The 18,321-nt window shown below is 41.4% G+C and overlaps 2 protein-coding genes across 26 annotated transcripts in view; one reads left to right on the forward strand and one right to left on the reverse strand.

Annotated features, from left to right (window-relative positions):
• The window catches only part of LOC145511713 (uncharacterized), a 398,185-nt gene that overhangs the window by 306,814 nt on the left and 73,050 nt on the right, over window positions 1–18,321 (forward strand). The gene's annotated exons all lie outside the window — the stretch shown is intronic.
• The window catches only part of TMEM232 (transmembrane protein 232), a 283,645-nt gene that overhangs the window by 75,367 nt on the left and 189,957 nt on the right, over window positions 1–18,321 (reverse strand). For 19 of the 23 annotated variants that reach the window (XM_081505367.1, XM_081505373.1, XM_081505376.1 and 16 more), the window contains 2 exons: window positions 5,215–5,308; window positions 2,579–3,224 (listed from right to left, as the gene is read on the reverse strand). The exons of 1 other annotated variant lie outside the window; for it this stretch is intronic. In XM_081505367.1, the coding sequence (XP_081361493.1) occupies window positions 2,964–3,224; window positions 5,215–5,308 (355 nt within the window). In that variant the 3' untranslated portion in view covers window positions 2,579–2,963. Of the gene's footprint in view, window positions 1–2,578; window positions 3,225–5,214; window positions 5,377–18,321 lie in introns of those variants that run through there. 3 more of the 23 variants (XM_081505386.1, XM_081505387.1, XM_081505388.1) reach the window with 1 other exon arrangement.

Genomic DNA, 18,321 nt, shown 5'->3' on the forward strand with positions numbered 1-18,321 from the left:
TAGCGCAGTGTCCTTTGCACCCCCGTGTGCCCCCAGAACTACTTTCCTGTCCCCATCAGAGGGAGCGGCAAGAGCGGGCCGGGCTTCCCCTCAGAGGGCTGAGCCCCACCGTGGGCTTCTGGAGTCGGTTATCCAGCCCTCTCCTCTGATCCTCTGGCTGAGAGCTGGTAGGAGTCTCCTATTTCTGTATCATTTTTATGTTGCCTTTTCACTTTCCTAGTTCTGTAACACCTTTTAAAACAATGCCTTATGTTAAATTCTCTCTGCTAAAAATGACTAACAGGTCTCTGTTTTCCTGAATAGCTTCTGAATGATACTACTCTTCTCATGAATTAAGATGTAAATTAATTTTTTTTTATAAATAACTGAAGCTCAGTTAGGTTCAGTCATGCGCTCAGTGTTCCACCGCTGCCGGGAGGCATAGCCAGAATGTGAGCCCAGAGCTACAAGCCCCAGTCTCTCCTCATATTCCAGGACGCAGGAGGAGAACCATGAGAGATGTGTGCTGCTGAATTTTAAAGAATAACAAGTATAAAAAGTTTAGAGAATAATTTAAGAATAAAGGTATTTACCTATCTAGCAAGGTGATTAATCAGAATCTTTATACCTTTATTTATATGTATATTCTTAAATTTATATATTCTTTATTTATTTATGCAAGTGTATATGTATATTCTTTTTAAGTTCCTTTCCAAGTTTCCACCACTGTGATAGAAAAAGGATTTTCTTAAAAGATATGAATCCATAAGGAGAACAGGTAAAAAGCACACTGGAATACTAAGACAACCATGGAGATCAGAAAGCAGGAGAAGTGGGAAGAGATTAAGCAGGACGAGAAAGAAACACCTAAGTCTGCAGTTCAGAAGCCTGAAGGCAAGTTAGTCCTCGCCTCAGAACACAAGAATGGCTCAGAAATTGCTGGCACTGGGTTTCTCAAAGGTGATTGTGATACGGCAGGATTTTATAACTTTCTCACAAGTAGCCATTAGATCTCCAGAATCCTTTCCCCACAACTTCCAGCCCCGTGATTCCCTCTCTTTACAACCCAGAAGAAAGGTTAGTACTTTAAACGGCACTTAGGGTCTGGTAACGCTGCGCGTAGTGTGGATGGAAGGCTGGTGGAAAGCTGAGACCTTCTTCAGCAGCAGCGAGCAACTTCGGTGAGTGTGCGCGCTCAGTCGTGTCCGACTCTGTGACCCTGTGGATGGCAGCCGCCAGGCTCCTCTGCGCGTGGGATTCTCCGGGCAGGATCACTGGAGTGCGTTGCCGTGCCTCCTCCAGGGGTTCTTCCCGACCAGGGAGTGAACCGTGTCTCAGGTACTGGCAGGCAGACTCTGTATTGCCAGGGCCGCCCGCGAAGCCTGAGAGGCTTCTGGGGAGACAGCAAACAGCTGATGGAGGAAGAGCTTCGACGGGACAGGGTTCCGAGAGGAGGGCTGGCTGGTCTCCAGGGGAGGGACTGAAGAGACTTCTTCCTTACACGTGAGAAAAGCAAAGCCTGAGGCAAGTTTGGAGAGGTGCCTCAGGAGAGGTTATTTCTGAGAACTTACATCTTCTCTGTGTGAGGAGAGAAGGATGAGGAGCAACATAAGTTTGAATCGGCTTTGAAGGGAATCAAAAGAGGAACGCCCTTCCCTGCATCCACTTCTACCGCACGTTATTCTTACCTTAAAGAATGATTTTATAAATTCACGTAATGCAGGTCACAGACTTATGGCCCATGTGTCAAATTTACCCCAAAAGGATGTGAGTTTTTTTTAATTGGCTGCCAACATTTTGAAATTTAGTAACTTATTTTAAAAAAGATTGAGGGCGTCTTTTTTAAAGACTAGATGATCCTACAACATGTTGCAGAGTGGAGTGAGGTGCTGGCACGTTTCTTAGATGGAGTAGATATTCTATAGCCTGTCGCTAAATATGTGACCTTTCTGACCTGGAAGCCATTTGAGTTTGACATCCTGATAAAACATCTGTCTTTTGACCATGACTAAGTCACTTGTTAAAAACTGTGGTGGGGTTATTTATCATTTTTAGATAAGTAGTGTAAGGTATCATAAGAGCCCCACTCCATTACTCTACCCATAGACTGGGAGTGTCAGAAGAAGTGAAACGACATTTAAAAATGACTCATGACGGGATGAATCCCTCCAGTTAGGGCTTCTAGGACCATGCAAGTCCATTCTCATAACCTCACCTGGCAGAGTAAAATCACCGTCACGCAGAAGGCTCCCGTGGTGTCTCTTAGAGATCACGTCATCCTGAGATGACTAGCCTGGCCAGATTTGTCTGTATACAGCAACTGATTGCATTCAAGCTTCCCAGGTGGCACTAGAGGTAAAGAACCTGCCTGTCGATGCAGGAGACATAAGAGATGTGGGTTCGATCCCTGGGTCGGGAAGATCCCCCAGAGGAGGGCATGGCAACCCACTCCAGTATTCTTGCCTGGAGAATCCCACAGACAGAGGGGGCTGGCGGGCTACGGTCCATAGGGTTGCAAAGAGTCTGACACAACTGAAGTGACTAATAACGCACATACACAAGCTTCTGACACGTGGTTTGACTTGGCATAGACTGACTGTGAAATACAAGCCCAAGCAGGGGCCTCACCTGTTTTATTAGTGTTATAGTTATTACAGGAGTACTGATGGATGTCCATCCCATTTTAAGAAATAGTTCTTATTTGTGACTCTTTAATAATTTGCAAAATCATTATATGCAATAATCGTGTCTGTCTAACTCTTCAGTGAATTTCAATACTCTGAGAATCATTATGTGTATGGTCATGAGATAAGAATCAATTAGCTCTAGCCACATTCTGGAAAACATTTAACTAGTAAAACATGTCACGCGAATGTGATCAGGTGCTAAAAGTGCCATCTTGTAGGACTAAGCTATGACTATCAAAGAACCTGCACCACGATAAACTCCTTTCTAAGAAATTACTTTTAATTAAGAATTTTTTCCTAACCTGTAGCTTTCTTGCTCTCTTTCATGCAACGAATTTCTGGCATATGGACCTCAGCTGTAGGGGTCATTTTCTTTTCTAAGGAAACTTCTTCAGTCCTAGGGGGAAGCTCATAAGGCTTGGTTTGCTTGTGAAGCTTCTCTTCTCTTCTCTTCATTATTTCTCTCAAGCGATTTTGCTCCTGTAACTGCTTATCTTTCCGTTCTTCAGCCTCACATATTGCATCTTCCTTCTGCCGCATCGTTTGCTCTTCCTGCCACTGTCACAGAGAGAAGGTGTCGTTTACATATGTTTCCCATGAAAGAAGTATATCAGTTCACTCGGGGATTCAGTCATCACACCCCAGAGGACCAGCACAGTGCAAGGTACTTTAGGGTCTGCTCAGCACTTCGGTATCTGTCCTATTCCTTGCACATCAGGGACCCTTGATAACATTCAGCTGGCCTGGCAGGACATTTAACACGGCAGCTGTGTGTTTTGGTTTATTGTCAGTTCTACAGACTCCACCTTCCCTCCCCCATTCAGGTTTGCAATTTTAAGCCAAGAAATTGAGCAATTATGAAAAACTGACCAGAAAAGTAGATTTATAGTCCAGAGATCCGGATGTGTATGTAGACTCAGTCATTTACTATCTTTAAAACCTTGAACAATTAACTGAATCATAAAGCTGCATTCTTCTTATTGGCAAATGTTTTACAGACATGTTGTAAGGATTAAATTAACTACCATAAGAGCATTTGTCAAGTGTGAGGTATTAGCACAAAGCACTATAGTTATAGCTATTTCAAAGGAAATGCATATAAATGAATACTTTTTAAAAATGTGATATTCAGGGAAACCTCCATAACCTCTACAAGTCAGTACTACCAAACTACTATTTGATTAGGCCAGCCACAGATCAAACAATTTGGATCCTATCCATTCTCAAACATATTTTCCAGAAAGGATGGCTTTGCCTGTCTGTAGAAAAATTGATGGCAGTGAACGCTTAGACACTGCTGATACCCTTGGAAGGAAGAAAAGATGCTGGCTCTCAGGAGGCGCTTCCCAGCCTCCCCTCCGTCACGCACCCCAGTGCCCTTGTCTCTTTAGGCCACTACACTTAATCACACCCTGACTGAAGTCTTTTGACTCTTTCAAGGGTCCAGGACGCTGAGGCAAAAGACTTCTATCCTGTTATTAAACAACACTATATATGTGTGTATATATACGCACTGGCAACCTGCTATCTTCTGTAGTGTAGTCCAGACAATTTCATTGAAGTGAATGGTAAAATTATAGTTGCTACAATTGATGAACTATTAGGAATTTTTGATAATGCCTTGTACATATGATATATTGGTTTAGCATAAATGTTATTAGTGAATAAAATTGCAATATTACAGCTCTCATTTTGTAATTCTAGGAGATCATTCACTTTCCAAACCACAATACTTGTGGCTGTTGCTACGGTGGCTTAAATATTGACTCTGTGAATAAATAACTATTTAGTGGGATCAGTAAATGAAATAATCACTTTTTCTTTCTCAAAATATCACTAATAAAAAGAATGTAAAAAATCAACCATGGGAATATAAACACAATCTGAGAAATAATACACAACTGGTGATAAAATTAATTTAAACACATTCTACATAGTATTGAATCCCTATTATATTAAAGAAAAAACAAAATATAAGTATTCCACTTATATAAGTGACTTGTAAGTCTATAAGTGACTCTGTTCCTAGAAAGCAGCCGTCGTAAATGATCTGGCCGAGATCACTGGTCACATGTAGCTCGGCGGGTTAGAACCTGCTCAGTGGCCTCACCTGATTACTGCTTGTTTAACTGATATCAAGAACAGAATGATTAAAGTTTCCAATATTTCAGGGGTAAAGAATGGTTACTGAAAAAACTGAGTCAAAAGATTTTTGTTCTTTCATTAAAAATACACTACAGAAGACATCAGTGTTCAGTGTTCAACAGCAGATTCCTATCACACACACACACAAATCGGTACTAATTCAGGAAACAGAATAAGGCTAGTATTTTATAAGTGAAAGAAAGCCAAAATTTCTGTAACCCAGTGAAGGCACTGAGGTGACAGATAGCACAGTGAGATATAATTCTGTTTGGCAAATCTCAGTCAAAACTCAATCTACCTTTGAGTTCCACGTTAGTGTTTCCATCTCAGAGCTACACTTTCTGATTAAAAATGCCTTTAAAGAGCAAAGCTTTTGCTGCTAGTTTAAGAAAATCAAACTTACGTGATGGTCAATGATTCTTGCCAACTCTTTGTCCGCTCTAGTGAAAAAATCTGGATATGGAAACAAGGGGAATTCTGCCACAGAGGAATATTCCCTTCAAAAGAGCACAAGAACAGATCCAACATCAGGTGCAGATACTCTTCCTCCCCGGGACATGCAGATCTGCAAATCACCATTGTTAAGCTTTTGATTCTATATTGCTAACATGGAAGACTTGCTCTGTATAGAAAATTAAATACTAGTTTTTAGTCTCTGTAAACCATTTGGGTTATTAAAACTGACAATTTTGAGGGTAAGGTGTGGCATACAGAATGAGAACAAGAAGATAATAAAAAGGCAATCTCTCCTAGGAGGTATAAACACTTTAGCTGGTCAGTAGGGAATGAGATGCTATGAAAGACTTAAGGAAGCCTGAAGCGGACTTTCATCTCCCCCTGGGGAGGTGAAAATGCCCATCCCTGTACACAGCCCCGTGGCCCTGAAAGTTCTGGTGGAATTCTAAGCCTAAGAATTTGATCTTAGATCTACCAAAACAAATGCTATAACTTCAATATTTCTTTCAAGTCTTATATTACTAAGGGTGGAACTGTAGTAGACTTTAGCAACAGCTCAGTGGAAGAGCTGGCAGTACAAAGCTGGGCCCTCGACTGGTGGAGATTTAGCATTAAACATTCCACATCATAATTATATTATTGAATTTATTACCAAAAAACTATTGTGAGTGCAGAAATATGTTGTGCAACAAAATGGTGGTAGAGAATATGGTTTTGAAGGAGAGAAAGTGGGTTTAAAGGAGAAGCTCTTAGGAAAGGGTCTGTGGAGAGATACTGCTGGTGAAAATTTCCATATTCAAAAAGCCTGATCAGTTTTTAAGACTATAATGTCTAATAAGCAATTTTTCAAGTTGTTGCCTCTACCCTTTGTGGCGTCCTTCTCTCCTATCACTGGGTTGCTTGATGCTGCACTAGATGTTTCTCTAATCCTCCATTTACCTTCATCTCCACTATTATTTTCCTTATGTAAACAATTATCTCTTACCTGGACTAAGGCCTCCCTGTTTATAATCTCTGCATCCACCATCGGAGAAGGCAATGGCACCCCACTCCAGTACTCTTGCCTGGAAAATCCCATGGACAGAGGAGCCTGGTAGGCTGCAGTCCATGGGGTCGCTAAGAGTCGGACACGACTGAGCGACTTCACTTTCACTTTTCCCTTTCATGCACTGGAGAAGGCAATGGCAACCCACTCCAGTATTCTTGCCTGGAGAATCCCAGGGATGGCGGAGCCTGGTGGGCTGCCGTCTATGGGGTTGCACAGAGTCGGACACGACTGAAGCGACTTAGCAGCAGCAGCAGCAGCATCCACCATGCCTTACTCTTTTTATTCTTGTCTCTATAGAGTAGCCAGAATTTTTTTTCAAAATACAAAATGGATCATGTCAATCCCTGGCTTCAAACTCTTCGGTAAACCCCCAGTAGCTTTAGAATGAAGAGCACATCTCTTGGGACTTCCTGGTGGTCCAGTGGCTAAGCCTCCAGGCTCCCAAGGTAGGGGACCGGGTTCAATCCCTGGTTGGGGAACTAGATCCCACATGCCGCAACTAAGACCGGTCACAGCCAAATAACTAACCCTAATTATATATATATTTAAAGATTTCATTTCTAGTTGAAGAAGGCTGAAGTAGACTGCGTGTGTTTCAGTGGCTTGCATGCCTTCTCCAGGCTTCCTTCTCTCCTTCGCTGGCCGAGGTCCATGCGTCCCTGACACCTGGGCTTTCCTGCATCTGCTGCGATGTGTTCTGCCCCTACTACTCTTTATCTGCACACGCTGTCGCCTCTTTCTGCAAAGTCCTTTCCCTCCTCTTCCTCTCTGCTGCAGTGCTCAGGTCAGTCGCTCAGTCGTGTCCGACTCTTTGTGACCCCACGGACTGCAGCACATCAGGCCTCCCTGCCCATCACCAACTCCCACAGTCTACCCAAACCCATGTCCATTGAGTTGGTGATGCCATACAGCCATCTCATCCTCTGTCGTCCCCTTCTCGGGAAAACTCAGCCGTGGCCACAGGACTAGAAAAGGTCAGTTTTCATTCCAATCCTAAAGAAAGGTGGGTTCTTTAGGGTTCTCTATATGTAAAGTCACATCATTTGCAAAACTGTTAAATTCTTTCTACTACCTAACTGCTATCACTAGGAATTTCAGCACTATGTTAAGCATAAACAGTGAGAGGGGGCAACTTTCTCTTATTTCTAATATCAAAGGGAAAACTTTCAGCTTTTCACCACTGAGTAAAATGTTAGCTGTGGGCATATTTTTTACATTCTTTGTTATGCTGAAGCATGTCCCTTCCATACCTAATTTGTTGAGAGTTTCTAATCATGAAGATGTAATATAATCACATCTACTGAAATAATCATATGGTTTTAATCTTTCATTCTACTGATGTGGTGTATCATGTTTATTAATTTATGTATTTTGAACCACACTTGCATTCAAGGGGTAAATCCCACATTATCATGGTGTATGATCCTTCTGAAGTGTCAATTTTTTGAAAATTTGTGTTTTAAGTTTTAAAAAATTTATTGATATATTTGATGCACAATATTATATAGCAGGTGTATAATAGATTTATAATTTTAAAGGTTATACTCCATTTATAAATATTGATCTTTCCTTCATTAGATAATATATCCTTGTCGCTTATTTTATACAAGTTAGTTTATACCTTTTTATCCCCTATTCCTATCCTGCCCCTCCCCCTTCCCTCTTCCTATTGTAACCACCAGTTCATTCTCTATATCTCTAAGTGTCTTTCTGTTTTGTTATATTCACTAGTTGATTGTATTTTTTAGATTCCACATATAAGTGATATCATAAAGTATTTGTCTTCCTCTGTCTGACTTGCTTCACTTAGGATAAGATCCTCCAAGTCAATCCATGTTGCAAATGGAAACGTTTCATTCTTTTCGTGGCTGAGTGGTATTCCATCGCACGTCTCTATCACACTTTCTTTATCCATTCCTCTGTGGATGGACGTTTGGTTGCTTCCATATCCTGGCGATTGTGAATAATACTGCAGTGAACACTGGGGTGTGTGTTTTTTAATTGGTGCTTTTTCTTGTTTGACTGTGTGCCTGGGAGGGGAACTGCTAGGGGACGTGCTAGCTGCATTTTTAGGTTTTTCTGAGAAATTTCCACACTGTTTTCCACAGTGGCTGCACCAGTTTACATTCTCAACAAAGGTGACAACAGTGTATGAGAGGCCCCTTTTCTCCGCATCCCTGCTAACATTTCTTATATGTGTTCTTTTGGGAGAAAGCCATTCTGGCAAGAGTGAGGTGATATCTCATTGTGATTTCAGTTTGCATTTTCCATATGATTAGTGATGTTGAGCATCTTTTCATGTGCCTGTTGGCCATCTCCATATCCTTTTTGGAAAAACATCTATTCAGATCTTCTGCCCCTTTTAGAAACAGAGCTGTTTATTGTTTCTGATGTTGAGTTGTATGAGCTGTTTATGATTCTGGATGTTAACCCATTATTGGTCACACCATTTACAGAGGTTTTCCCCATTTAGCAGGGTTTTTTTGTTTTGTTTTGTTGATGGTTGCCTTTTTTTGTGCAAAAGCTATTAAATAGGTCACAGTTGTTTATTTCTTTTGCTATAGCAGAAAGGTCCTCCCAAAATGTCAAAACAGGTCAGCCTATGTATTGCTCTAGGAGTTTTTGGTCTTACATTTAGAACTTCAATTTTTACACTTAGGTGTTTAATCCATTCTGAGTTTATTTTTGTATATAGTGTTAGAAAATGTCCTAATTTCACTCTTTTACATGTAGCTGTCCATCTAGCCCAGCACTACTTTTTAAAGATACTTTATTCTCCATTTATATCCATAACTCTCTCTCATAGATTAATCATAGATTAATCTGCTAGAAGCGTGTGAACATTTCTGGACTCGCTTCTGTTTCATTTATCTGTCTGTGTGTCTGTTTTGGGGCCAGTACCACACTGATTTGCTTATGAGGCAAAGCTTCTTTTCTCAAGATTGTTTTACCTTTTGGGGATCTTTCATGATTCTGTATACATTTTTAAATTATTTGTTCTAGTTATGTGAAAAATGCCCTTAGTATTTTGATAAGGATTGCCCTAAATCTGTGGACTGCCTTGAGTAATCTGGCCATTGTAACCAAATTAATTCTTACAATCCAAGAACACGGTTTATCTTTCCATCTCTTCATGCTGTCTTCAATTTCTGTCATCATTGCCTTAAACAGTTTTCTGGCTATAGGTCTTTTACCTTAGGTAGGTTTCTGTCTTGGTATTTTATTACTCTGATGCGATGGTAAATGGGATGGTTTCCTTAATTTCTCTGATAGTTAATTGTTAGTGTATAGCAATGCATCATATTTCTGTGTATTAATTTTGTATTCTGCAATGTTTATCGAATTCATTGATGAGCTGTGGTGACTTTAGAATTTTCTGTGTATAGTATCATGTCATCTGCAAACAGTGATGATTTTGCTTTCCAATGTGGATTCCTTTTATATCTTTTTTTCCCTCTGATTACTGTGGCTAGGGCTTATCTTTTGTGTATCTACTGTAGGTTCTTGTTTTGTGGTTACCATGGGACTTGTACAAAGCATATCATTATTATAATAATCTAGGTTGATAACCTTACCTCAATTGCATACAAAAATTAGCTCTTAAATAGAACTGTCCATTAATACTCCAGGAGCATTTTTCCCAATTCCATTTTAATCCATTCTTAGGAAACATAAATCATTTTTTAAGGAAACATGGATCATTCTGGAAACTGAATGTATCATGTCCTCAGAGACACATTTAAACATAATTTTCATACTCACAACCCAACTTCGTCATATTAAATTTGTCATACATCTTTAAAGCAGGAAGTTTAAAAGTAATTTTCTGGGCACGTGAATGAAAAATTTTTAACTCAGTGTTAATTTTTCATTTTGGAAGAGTGATTGTTTCAAGTAGCAAATTGCATCTGAGTGTGCTTGGACTATTATTTTTCTTTCACCATAATTAGCTTGCCCAAATAACAGAGCCTCAAGATCACAGCTTCCTATAAGGGACAAGATTTAAAGCACAGATATTTACAAGAAAGTTTTCCAAAATTAAAAGAAAAACAAAACAACTAACATAAAATAAATCTCCTTGGCTACTTTTAAAAAGTAGGTTAGTAAAGAAAGGGTTTTTTCTCAACTTGACTATAACCATTACTTGGACCCACGTTAAAAATATGTGGAACCTATTGAATTGCTATTGCTTTGTAGTTCCTGCATTTTTAAATACCCTACGGATATTGTCTGCTCAGTGAGAGTTAAAAAACTGTTCTGCCCTCACCCATCCGACACCTTCATCCTGGGTAGTGATCCCGTTTCTTCCAGGCATGAAGAACTGCCAGTCAAGGAAGGCTCCAGGGTCCTTAGGGTTCTCCCATTCCCAATGATATCGTCTGTCTCAGACATAAGATTCTACCATTTCAGTCTCATTTTTCCTTGTCAGCCAGACTATTGGTCTAGTGGTTCCCATACACACTGCATGCTGGAAAGTTTTAGGTGTCACTTTCACATTGAATAGAGCTTACAGTGCAACTAAGGAACTCAAAGTCATGGATTTTTAATTTCTTTTCAGTCCATTGAGTTAAAATGGACATGTTCACTAAAACAATTCTTCCTGCATTTCCAGATACAATATTTTGCAGGACATTGAGCCATTGATGGCCCTCTGCTACCCTAGCATTGTGGAATCACCTTCTATTTAAGCTTGTCTACAATCTCCTAAATCAATTTAGTCACTAGAGTCTGGAGTCTTCTCATTAATCTCATTTTGGACACTTAATCTGTATGGTTATCACAACAGGATTGTGATGTGATTGACTGAAAGTTGCCAAAAGACATAGTAAAACAAGATTAAAATTCTTTAAGGACAGCTTATAGAAACTGATGGAGATGATTTCACAAAGCAGGGGAAAACACAGCATGCCCCAAGGCAGGGAGATTCCGGAAAACCTTTAAAACCAATCTGGAAGGATGAGTGTGAATTAGTATAGTGTGATTTATAATCAAGATTCCTAAAACTCAACTGAGTCTCAGAGAGCCCTTTGAGGGACAGAGGTTGGATGGAGAATGAGTGGCGACTTCAGTTTTGAACATGTTACACTTCACTGTCTTCTTACACCAGCTGGAACCTGCCAGGCTCCCATCACAGTCATCCTGGGAACACTCCTGACCACTGTTCCCAGTTAGGGCCAGTGTTTTCTGAATTCACTGTTGTCTGTTTCTCACCCTTGATTTATCCCTTCATTTGGGAGGAGACTCTTAAGAAGACGATGAATAGAAGGTAAATAATATGAAAATGCATTTATTCTACCCTTATATTTAATAATGTAACCCCAAGGACTGTAGCCTGCCAGGCTCCTCTGTCCAGGAAATTCTTGCCAGAATACTGGAGTGGGTAGCCTTTCCCTTCTCAAGGGGACCTTCCCAGCCCAGGGATCGAACCTAGGTGTCCCGCATTGCATGCAGATTCTTTACCATCTGAGCCACCAGGGAAGCCCATATATTTAATAAGTTGAGGCAGGGATAAATTCATATGTCATTTGTTATTTGAACTCTACCCGAACTAAATAACAGCATCAGTTCAGTTCAGTTCAGTCGCTCAGTCGTGTCTGACTCTTCGCGACCCCATGAATCGCAGCATGCCAGGCCTCCCTGTCCATCACCAACTCCTGGAGTTTACCCAAACCCATGTCCATCGAGTCGGTGATGCCATCCAACCATCTCATCCTCTGTCGTCCCCTTCTCCTCCTGCCCCCAATCCATCCCAGCATCAGGGTCTTTTCCAATGAGTCAACTCTTTGCATGAGGTGGCCAAAGTATTGGAGTTTCAGCTTCAACATCAGTCCTTCCAATGGACACCCAGGACTGATCTCCTTTAGGATGGACTGGTTGGATCTCCTTGCAGTCCAAGGGACTCTCAAGAGTCTTCTCCAGCACCACAGTTCAAAAGCATCAATTCTTCAGTGCTCAGCTTTCTTCTTAGCCCAACTCTCACATCCATACATGACCACTGGAAAAACCATAGCCTTGACTAGACGGACCTTTGTTGGCAAAGTAATGTCTGTGCTTTTTAATATGCTATCTAGGTTGGTCGTAACTTTCCTTCCAAGGTGTAAGCATCTTTTAATTTCATGGCTGCAATCACCATCTGCAGTGATTTTGGAGCCCAAAAAAATAAATTCTGTCAGCATACAGTTAGATAGAGTTTTATATGAAATCTTATCTATTTCCAAACATTATAAACCAAATATATTTAAATACCAACAGATACTTATTATTCTAGAGTAGGTATTATTGTCCCTCAGTGCACTGGGGGACTGCTCCACTGCCTTCTAGATTCTGAGGCTGGCTTTCATGGCACCTGATGCCATCCAGATTCCCAGGCATTTGTGTAGCCTGTTTATTCTTTCTGAAACTGTATGATTTATTTATTGCTAATTTTCTCAATAGACAAATGCTGAAATCACAATTAACAAAACAAATGTTTACTTCTTCCTTTCATAAACTCTGATATAATTCATTAGGAGTTCTCCATCTGGTGACCTGGGAACTCAGGGTCTTTCCATCGTGTAATGCCACCATCTCAATATGTGGCTTTCAAGTTCACTTTGACAGAGAAAGACTTGAGAGGAAAGATGCTAGTTTTTTATTGCTTTGGCAATTAAATTAAATTGTGTCACTTCTGCTCATGGTACTTGGCAAAAAACAAGTGATTCAAACCCAGGGTTTCTAAATTTTGACCATATTGACATTTGGACTAGATACATTATTTTGCTGGGCTGGGGTGGGGGGCGGGCAGTCGGGGGTGGTTGTCCTATACATTATAGGGTATTTAGCAGCACGTCTGGCTTTGTCCGCTAGATAGCAGTGACACTCTCGACTTGTGACAAGTGTCTGTTAACACTGCCAGGGTCTCCTGGGAGGCAAAATCACTCCTGGTTAAGAATCACTGCTTATCTAACTGTAAGAAAGTCTTCTGGGAAAAGTAAAGAAACACATGAAATGTTTTATGATTGCTAATGGTTCTCTCTATCACAGGAAGTTTTAAGCTTCCTTTTTCCTTAGTTTTTCAATTTTCACAAAGAAGAGTGTGATCGATTTCCAAGAAGGTCCCCAGTAGTCCCCACCTCCTAGTACTCATGCCCCATGTATATCTCTCTTGAGTATGCAACTGACGCAATGACTTGTTTCTAACCAAGAGAATGTGACAAAGGTAATGGGATATCACCCCGATGAGTAGATGTGATTTTTGTCTTACTGGAAAATTCTGTTTTACCTTCTTGGCATTTATGCTTTGGCAAATCATGTTGCCATATAAGAGAGGCTACAGGACAATAACTCAGGACGGTCTGTGTCCAGAAGGCTGCAAGTTGTTGAGATGCTAGTCTAGTAACCCACAAGGAACTAAATCCTGCCTCATTTGTGAGTAATCTTGGAAGTTGAGTCTTCCCTGCTTTGCCTGCAGATGAGACCCTAGTCTTGACCAACACTTTGATTGCAGCCTTGTGAGAGATTCTGAAACAGTAAGCCCAGCTAAATTATTAATATGCCTGGATTCCTGACCCAATGAAACTGTGAGATAATGTATAGTTTTGTTTTGTTTTTTTCATAGTCATTTATTACAGAGCAATGATAACTAATGGGCTTCCCAGTTGGCACTAGTGGTAAAGAACCCACCTGCCAATGCAGGAGACATAAGAGAAGCAGGTTCTATCTCTGGGTCAGGAAGATCCTCTGGGAGGACACGACAACCCACTCCAGTATTGTGGCCTGGAGAATCCCATGGACAGAGGAGCCTAGTGGGCTATAGTGCATAGGGTTGCAAAGAGTCGGACATGACTGAAGCGACTTAGCATGCAAGCAATGATAACTAATACAAAATGCCTTATGGTAAGTCTTTTCAAATTTATTTTTTGAGCACTATTTGAGCCACTTAAATGTATAAATGTGGGTTTAATTTTCCAAATTTCATTGATAAATAACTCCCCTTTGTCTTCTTTGTATCTCCTCTGTGCTCAGGACTCCCTTTATTCAAATGTTAGACCTCCAGAATTGTGTCTTTAATTTTCTTTTTGTTCCCATTTTTCCTCTTTGTCTTTATTATACTTTCTAGAGATCCCACAGACTTTATCTTCCAAACCTTCTGTTGAATTTTTAGCTTCCATTATTACATTTTTAATTTCTGAGAATAGTTTCTTTCTCATACTGCTTTTTCTATAGCCTCCCTTTTTCAGGATGAAAAAACATTTTCATTTATTTCTCAGAAGATAATTATTATAGATTAAAAAAAAACTTTCATTGTATCATTTTGCACTGTTTCAGTATTCTTTGAGTTTTATTTCTTTACATTTTATTTTTACATTATTTTTTACATTTTATTTATTTCAGTCCCTATTATACTGGAGTTTGTTTTTCAAATATTTGGTTTATCCTATATGTCTATCACATTTTAACAGCTTTACTGAGGTATAAATAGCAAATAATAAGGTGTGTGTGCTGGGTGTGTGCTAAGTCACTTCAGTCGTGTCTGGCTCTTTGGAACCCCGTGGACTCTAGCCCGCCAGGCTCCTCTGTCCACGGTGATTCCCCAGGAAAGAATACTGGGGTGGGCTGCCATTTCCTTCTCCAAAATAATTTGATACACTATGATATAGATATTATGCTCATGGAACCATCACTATTTTTGAGAAAATTAACCATCATTCCCCAAATATTCTTCATGCCCCTTCTCTCAATTATTCATGACAAAAAGCAAAATAGTACAAAAAAAGGCAAGGGGAAGCTATGGATGGGTTGTTGGAGCTTATTAATTAATGGGCCTCATCATGGAGGGCTTGGAAAGTGATTATATTAATGATCTGTTACTGAATAACAAATCACCCCTAAATAAGCAGCTTAAAGCAACAAACACCCATCATTTCCGTTTTTCTAGGTCAGGGATTTGGGCCTGGCCTTTGGCTCGGGGTCTCTCAACAGGCCGCTGATGAAGACGCTGGCAGAGGCTGCAGAACGTTCCTGCAGGGTAGGGTCCACGTCCAAGCGGATTCTCGTGAGGGTTGGCGAGCCTCAGCCCTCACTGCTGTTGGCTTCTAGCCACTCAAGACGTGGTAGTTCATGCCCCTCAGGTTACTGAGTGCGAGAGACAGTCTCTAAGACAGAAGCCCCTGTCCTTTGTAACCTAACCTTGGACGTGACATCTCCTTCCTTCTGCCGCACTCTGTTCGTTGCAAGGGAATCACCAAGTCCAGTCCATACTCAGGAAGAAAGAAGCGGGCGCGCTCAGGGTTCTGATGGCGGCCGCCGCCCGGGTGAGCGAGGGTCGCCGCCTCTGCGGCTGCGCCCGACTGCGGCTGCGCGTCTGCCTCTCGGCGCCGGGCGGGGCCGAAGGTCAGCTTGCCGGTTCCGGCGCGGGAACCGGAAGCCTCTGGAGGGCGGCTGTTCCGCCTGGCGCGCTAGGGGACCCTGGATTACCATTATCCTGAGGGAGGATACTAGGAGGCAGGAGACAAGAGGCGTAGAAGGACTCCACTGAACCTCCTTTCAGGAAAACGCCAACCTCACGACTAACTTTTGAAGAACCACTGACAAAAAAAAAGACTGAAAACTACCTGTGAAGGCATTCTACACCCAAGAAGCCCCGATGAGTCAGAGGAGCGTTCTGAGCCCCACGTCAGGCCGCTCAGCCTGGCGTCTGAGGTCAGAAGGAGGAGGAGCCCCCGAGCGTCTGGCTTCGAAGGCCGCGGGGCTCCAGCGGGAGTTCCAGGGACCAGGGACAGAGACCCCACTCTGGGGGAGCGCACAGATGTCACGTCCGCCGAGACCCAGGGCAAAGCACTGGGACTCCTGAGGAGCCACGGCTGAACCGACCGCAGGGCTTGGGGGTTTCTCCAGGGGAGGCAGGCGTCCGCGGTGGCTCACTGTGGAGGCAAGGAAAACAGGGACAGAGGCCCCCAAAACATTCATCTACCTGAGCTCTCCTGAAGTCACCACTTGGGCCCCACCCAAAGCCTGCAAGCTCCAGCGCTGGGATGCCTCAGGCGGAACAATGAACAGGGTGGAACCACAGTCCGGTCTATCAGCAGACATGAAGCTGTCCTGACCCCATAGCCGCCTGTAAACACACCGCTTGACACGGCCCTGCCAGCAAAGGAACACTCTCGTGCCTCTGCACGTCCATCAGTAAGTGGGCAGCTACGAGTCCCTCCCGCCAGGACACCTGCACAAGCCTCTGGACCAGCTTCACACACCAGGGGGCAGACATTGGAAACAAGAACTGCAGTTCTGCAGCCTTTGGAGTGGAGACCACAAACAAAGTTACACAGAAGGATGGCAGAGAAATATGTTCCAGATGAAGGACACAGATGAAACCCCCAAAGAACAACTAACTGGAGATGGACGATCTATCTGAAGAATTCAGAGTAATGATACTGAAGATGATCCAAGATCTTGGAACAATAATAGAGGCACAGACTAAGAGGATACAAGAAATGTCCAGGTCCCTGGTTCAATCCCAGGTTTCAGCAGCTCTGGGCATCCCTGGTGGCTCAGATAGTAAAGAACCTGCCTGCAATGCAGGAGACCTGGGTTCCATCCCCGGGTTGGGAAGATCCCCTGGAAAAGGAAATGGCTACCAACTCCAGTATTCTCGGCTAGGAAATCTCAAGGACCGAGGAGCCTGGAGAGCAATAGTCTATGGGGTCACAAAGAGTTGGACACGACTGAGTGACTAACACACACAGAAGCTTTAAAGAACAAACAGATAAACAATAACTGAAATGAAAAAGACACTAGAAGAAATCAATAGCAGAATAAATGAAGCAGAAGAACAAATAAGTGAGCTGAAAATAGATTGGTGGAAATCATTGCTGCAGGACAGAATAAAGAAAGAAGAATGAAAAGCAATGAGGACAGTCTAAGAGACCTCTGGGGCAACATTAAACTCACCAACATCTGCATTATAAGGATCCCAGAAAGAGGCAAGAGAAAGAACCTAAGAAAATATTTGAAGAGCTACTAGAGGAAAAGCTTCCTAATATGGGAAAGGAAGCACATGCAAGTCTGGAATGCATGAGACTTCCATACTGGATAAACCCAACACACCTGTTAATCAAACAGACACATGTTATCAAATTGACAAAAATTAAAAACAAAGGCAAAGCATTAAGTAACATACAAGGGAATCTCCATAAGGTTATCAAGTGATTTTCAACAGAAACTCTGCAGGCCAGAAGGGAGTGGCACAATATATATTTCAAGTGATGAAAGGGGAAAACCTATAACCATGAATACACTACCCAGCAAGGTTCTCATTCATATTTGATGGAGAAATCAAAAGCTTTACAGACAAGCAAAAGCTAAGAAAATTCAGCAGCACCCAGCCAGCTCTACAAGAAATCCTAAAGGAACTTCTCTACGTGGAAAAGAAAAGACCACAACTAGAAACAAGAAAATTAAAAGTGATAAAGGAAACAGTAAAGTTATCATTCAAAAACAAATATATCATATTTAGCATACAGTGAAGTAAGAGAAGGACAAATACATGATATTATACGTGAAATCTAAAAAAAAATGACACGAACTTACTTACAAAATAGAAACAAACTCACAGATTTAAAAAACAACCTTTTGTAATAGTTTTTGCCATACATTGACATGAATCAGCCATGGGTTTACATGTGTTCCCCTTCAATATTGTAAAGTAATTAGCCCCCAACTAAAATAAATAAATTAAAAAAAAAAAAACAACCTTATGGTCACAAAAGGGGAAAGATGGTGGAGAGGGAAAAATTAGGAGGTTGGGATTAACATATACACACTACTGTATAAAGTAGATAATCAACAAAGATCTACTGTATAGCTCAGGGAACTCTACATAATACTCTGTAATAACCTAAATGGGAAAAGAATCTTAAAAAGAATGGATATATATATATATGCATAACTGAATCACTTGGCTGTACACACAAAACTAACACAACATTGTAAATCAACTACAATATAAAAATTAAATTTAAAAAACAG

Source organism: Giraffa tippelskirchi, chromosome 6 (genome assembly GCF_054371585.1).
Source record: "Giraffa tippelskirchi isolate mGirTip1 chromosome 6, T2T-mGirTip1v1.2.pri, whole genome shotgun sequence".
In the NCBI taxonomy this organism is placed as follows: Eukaryota; Metazoa; Chordata; class Mammalia; order Artiodactyla; family Giraffidae; genus Giraffa; species Giraffa tippelskirchi.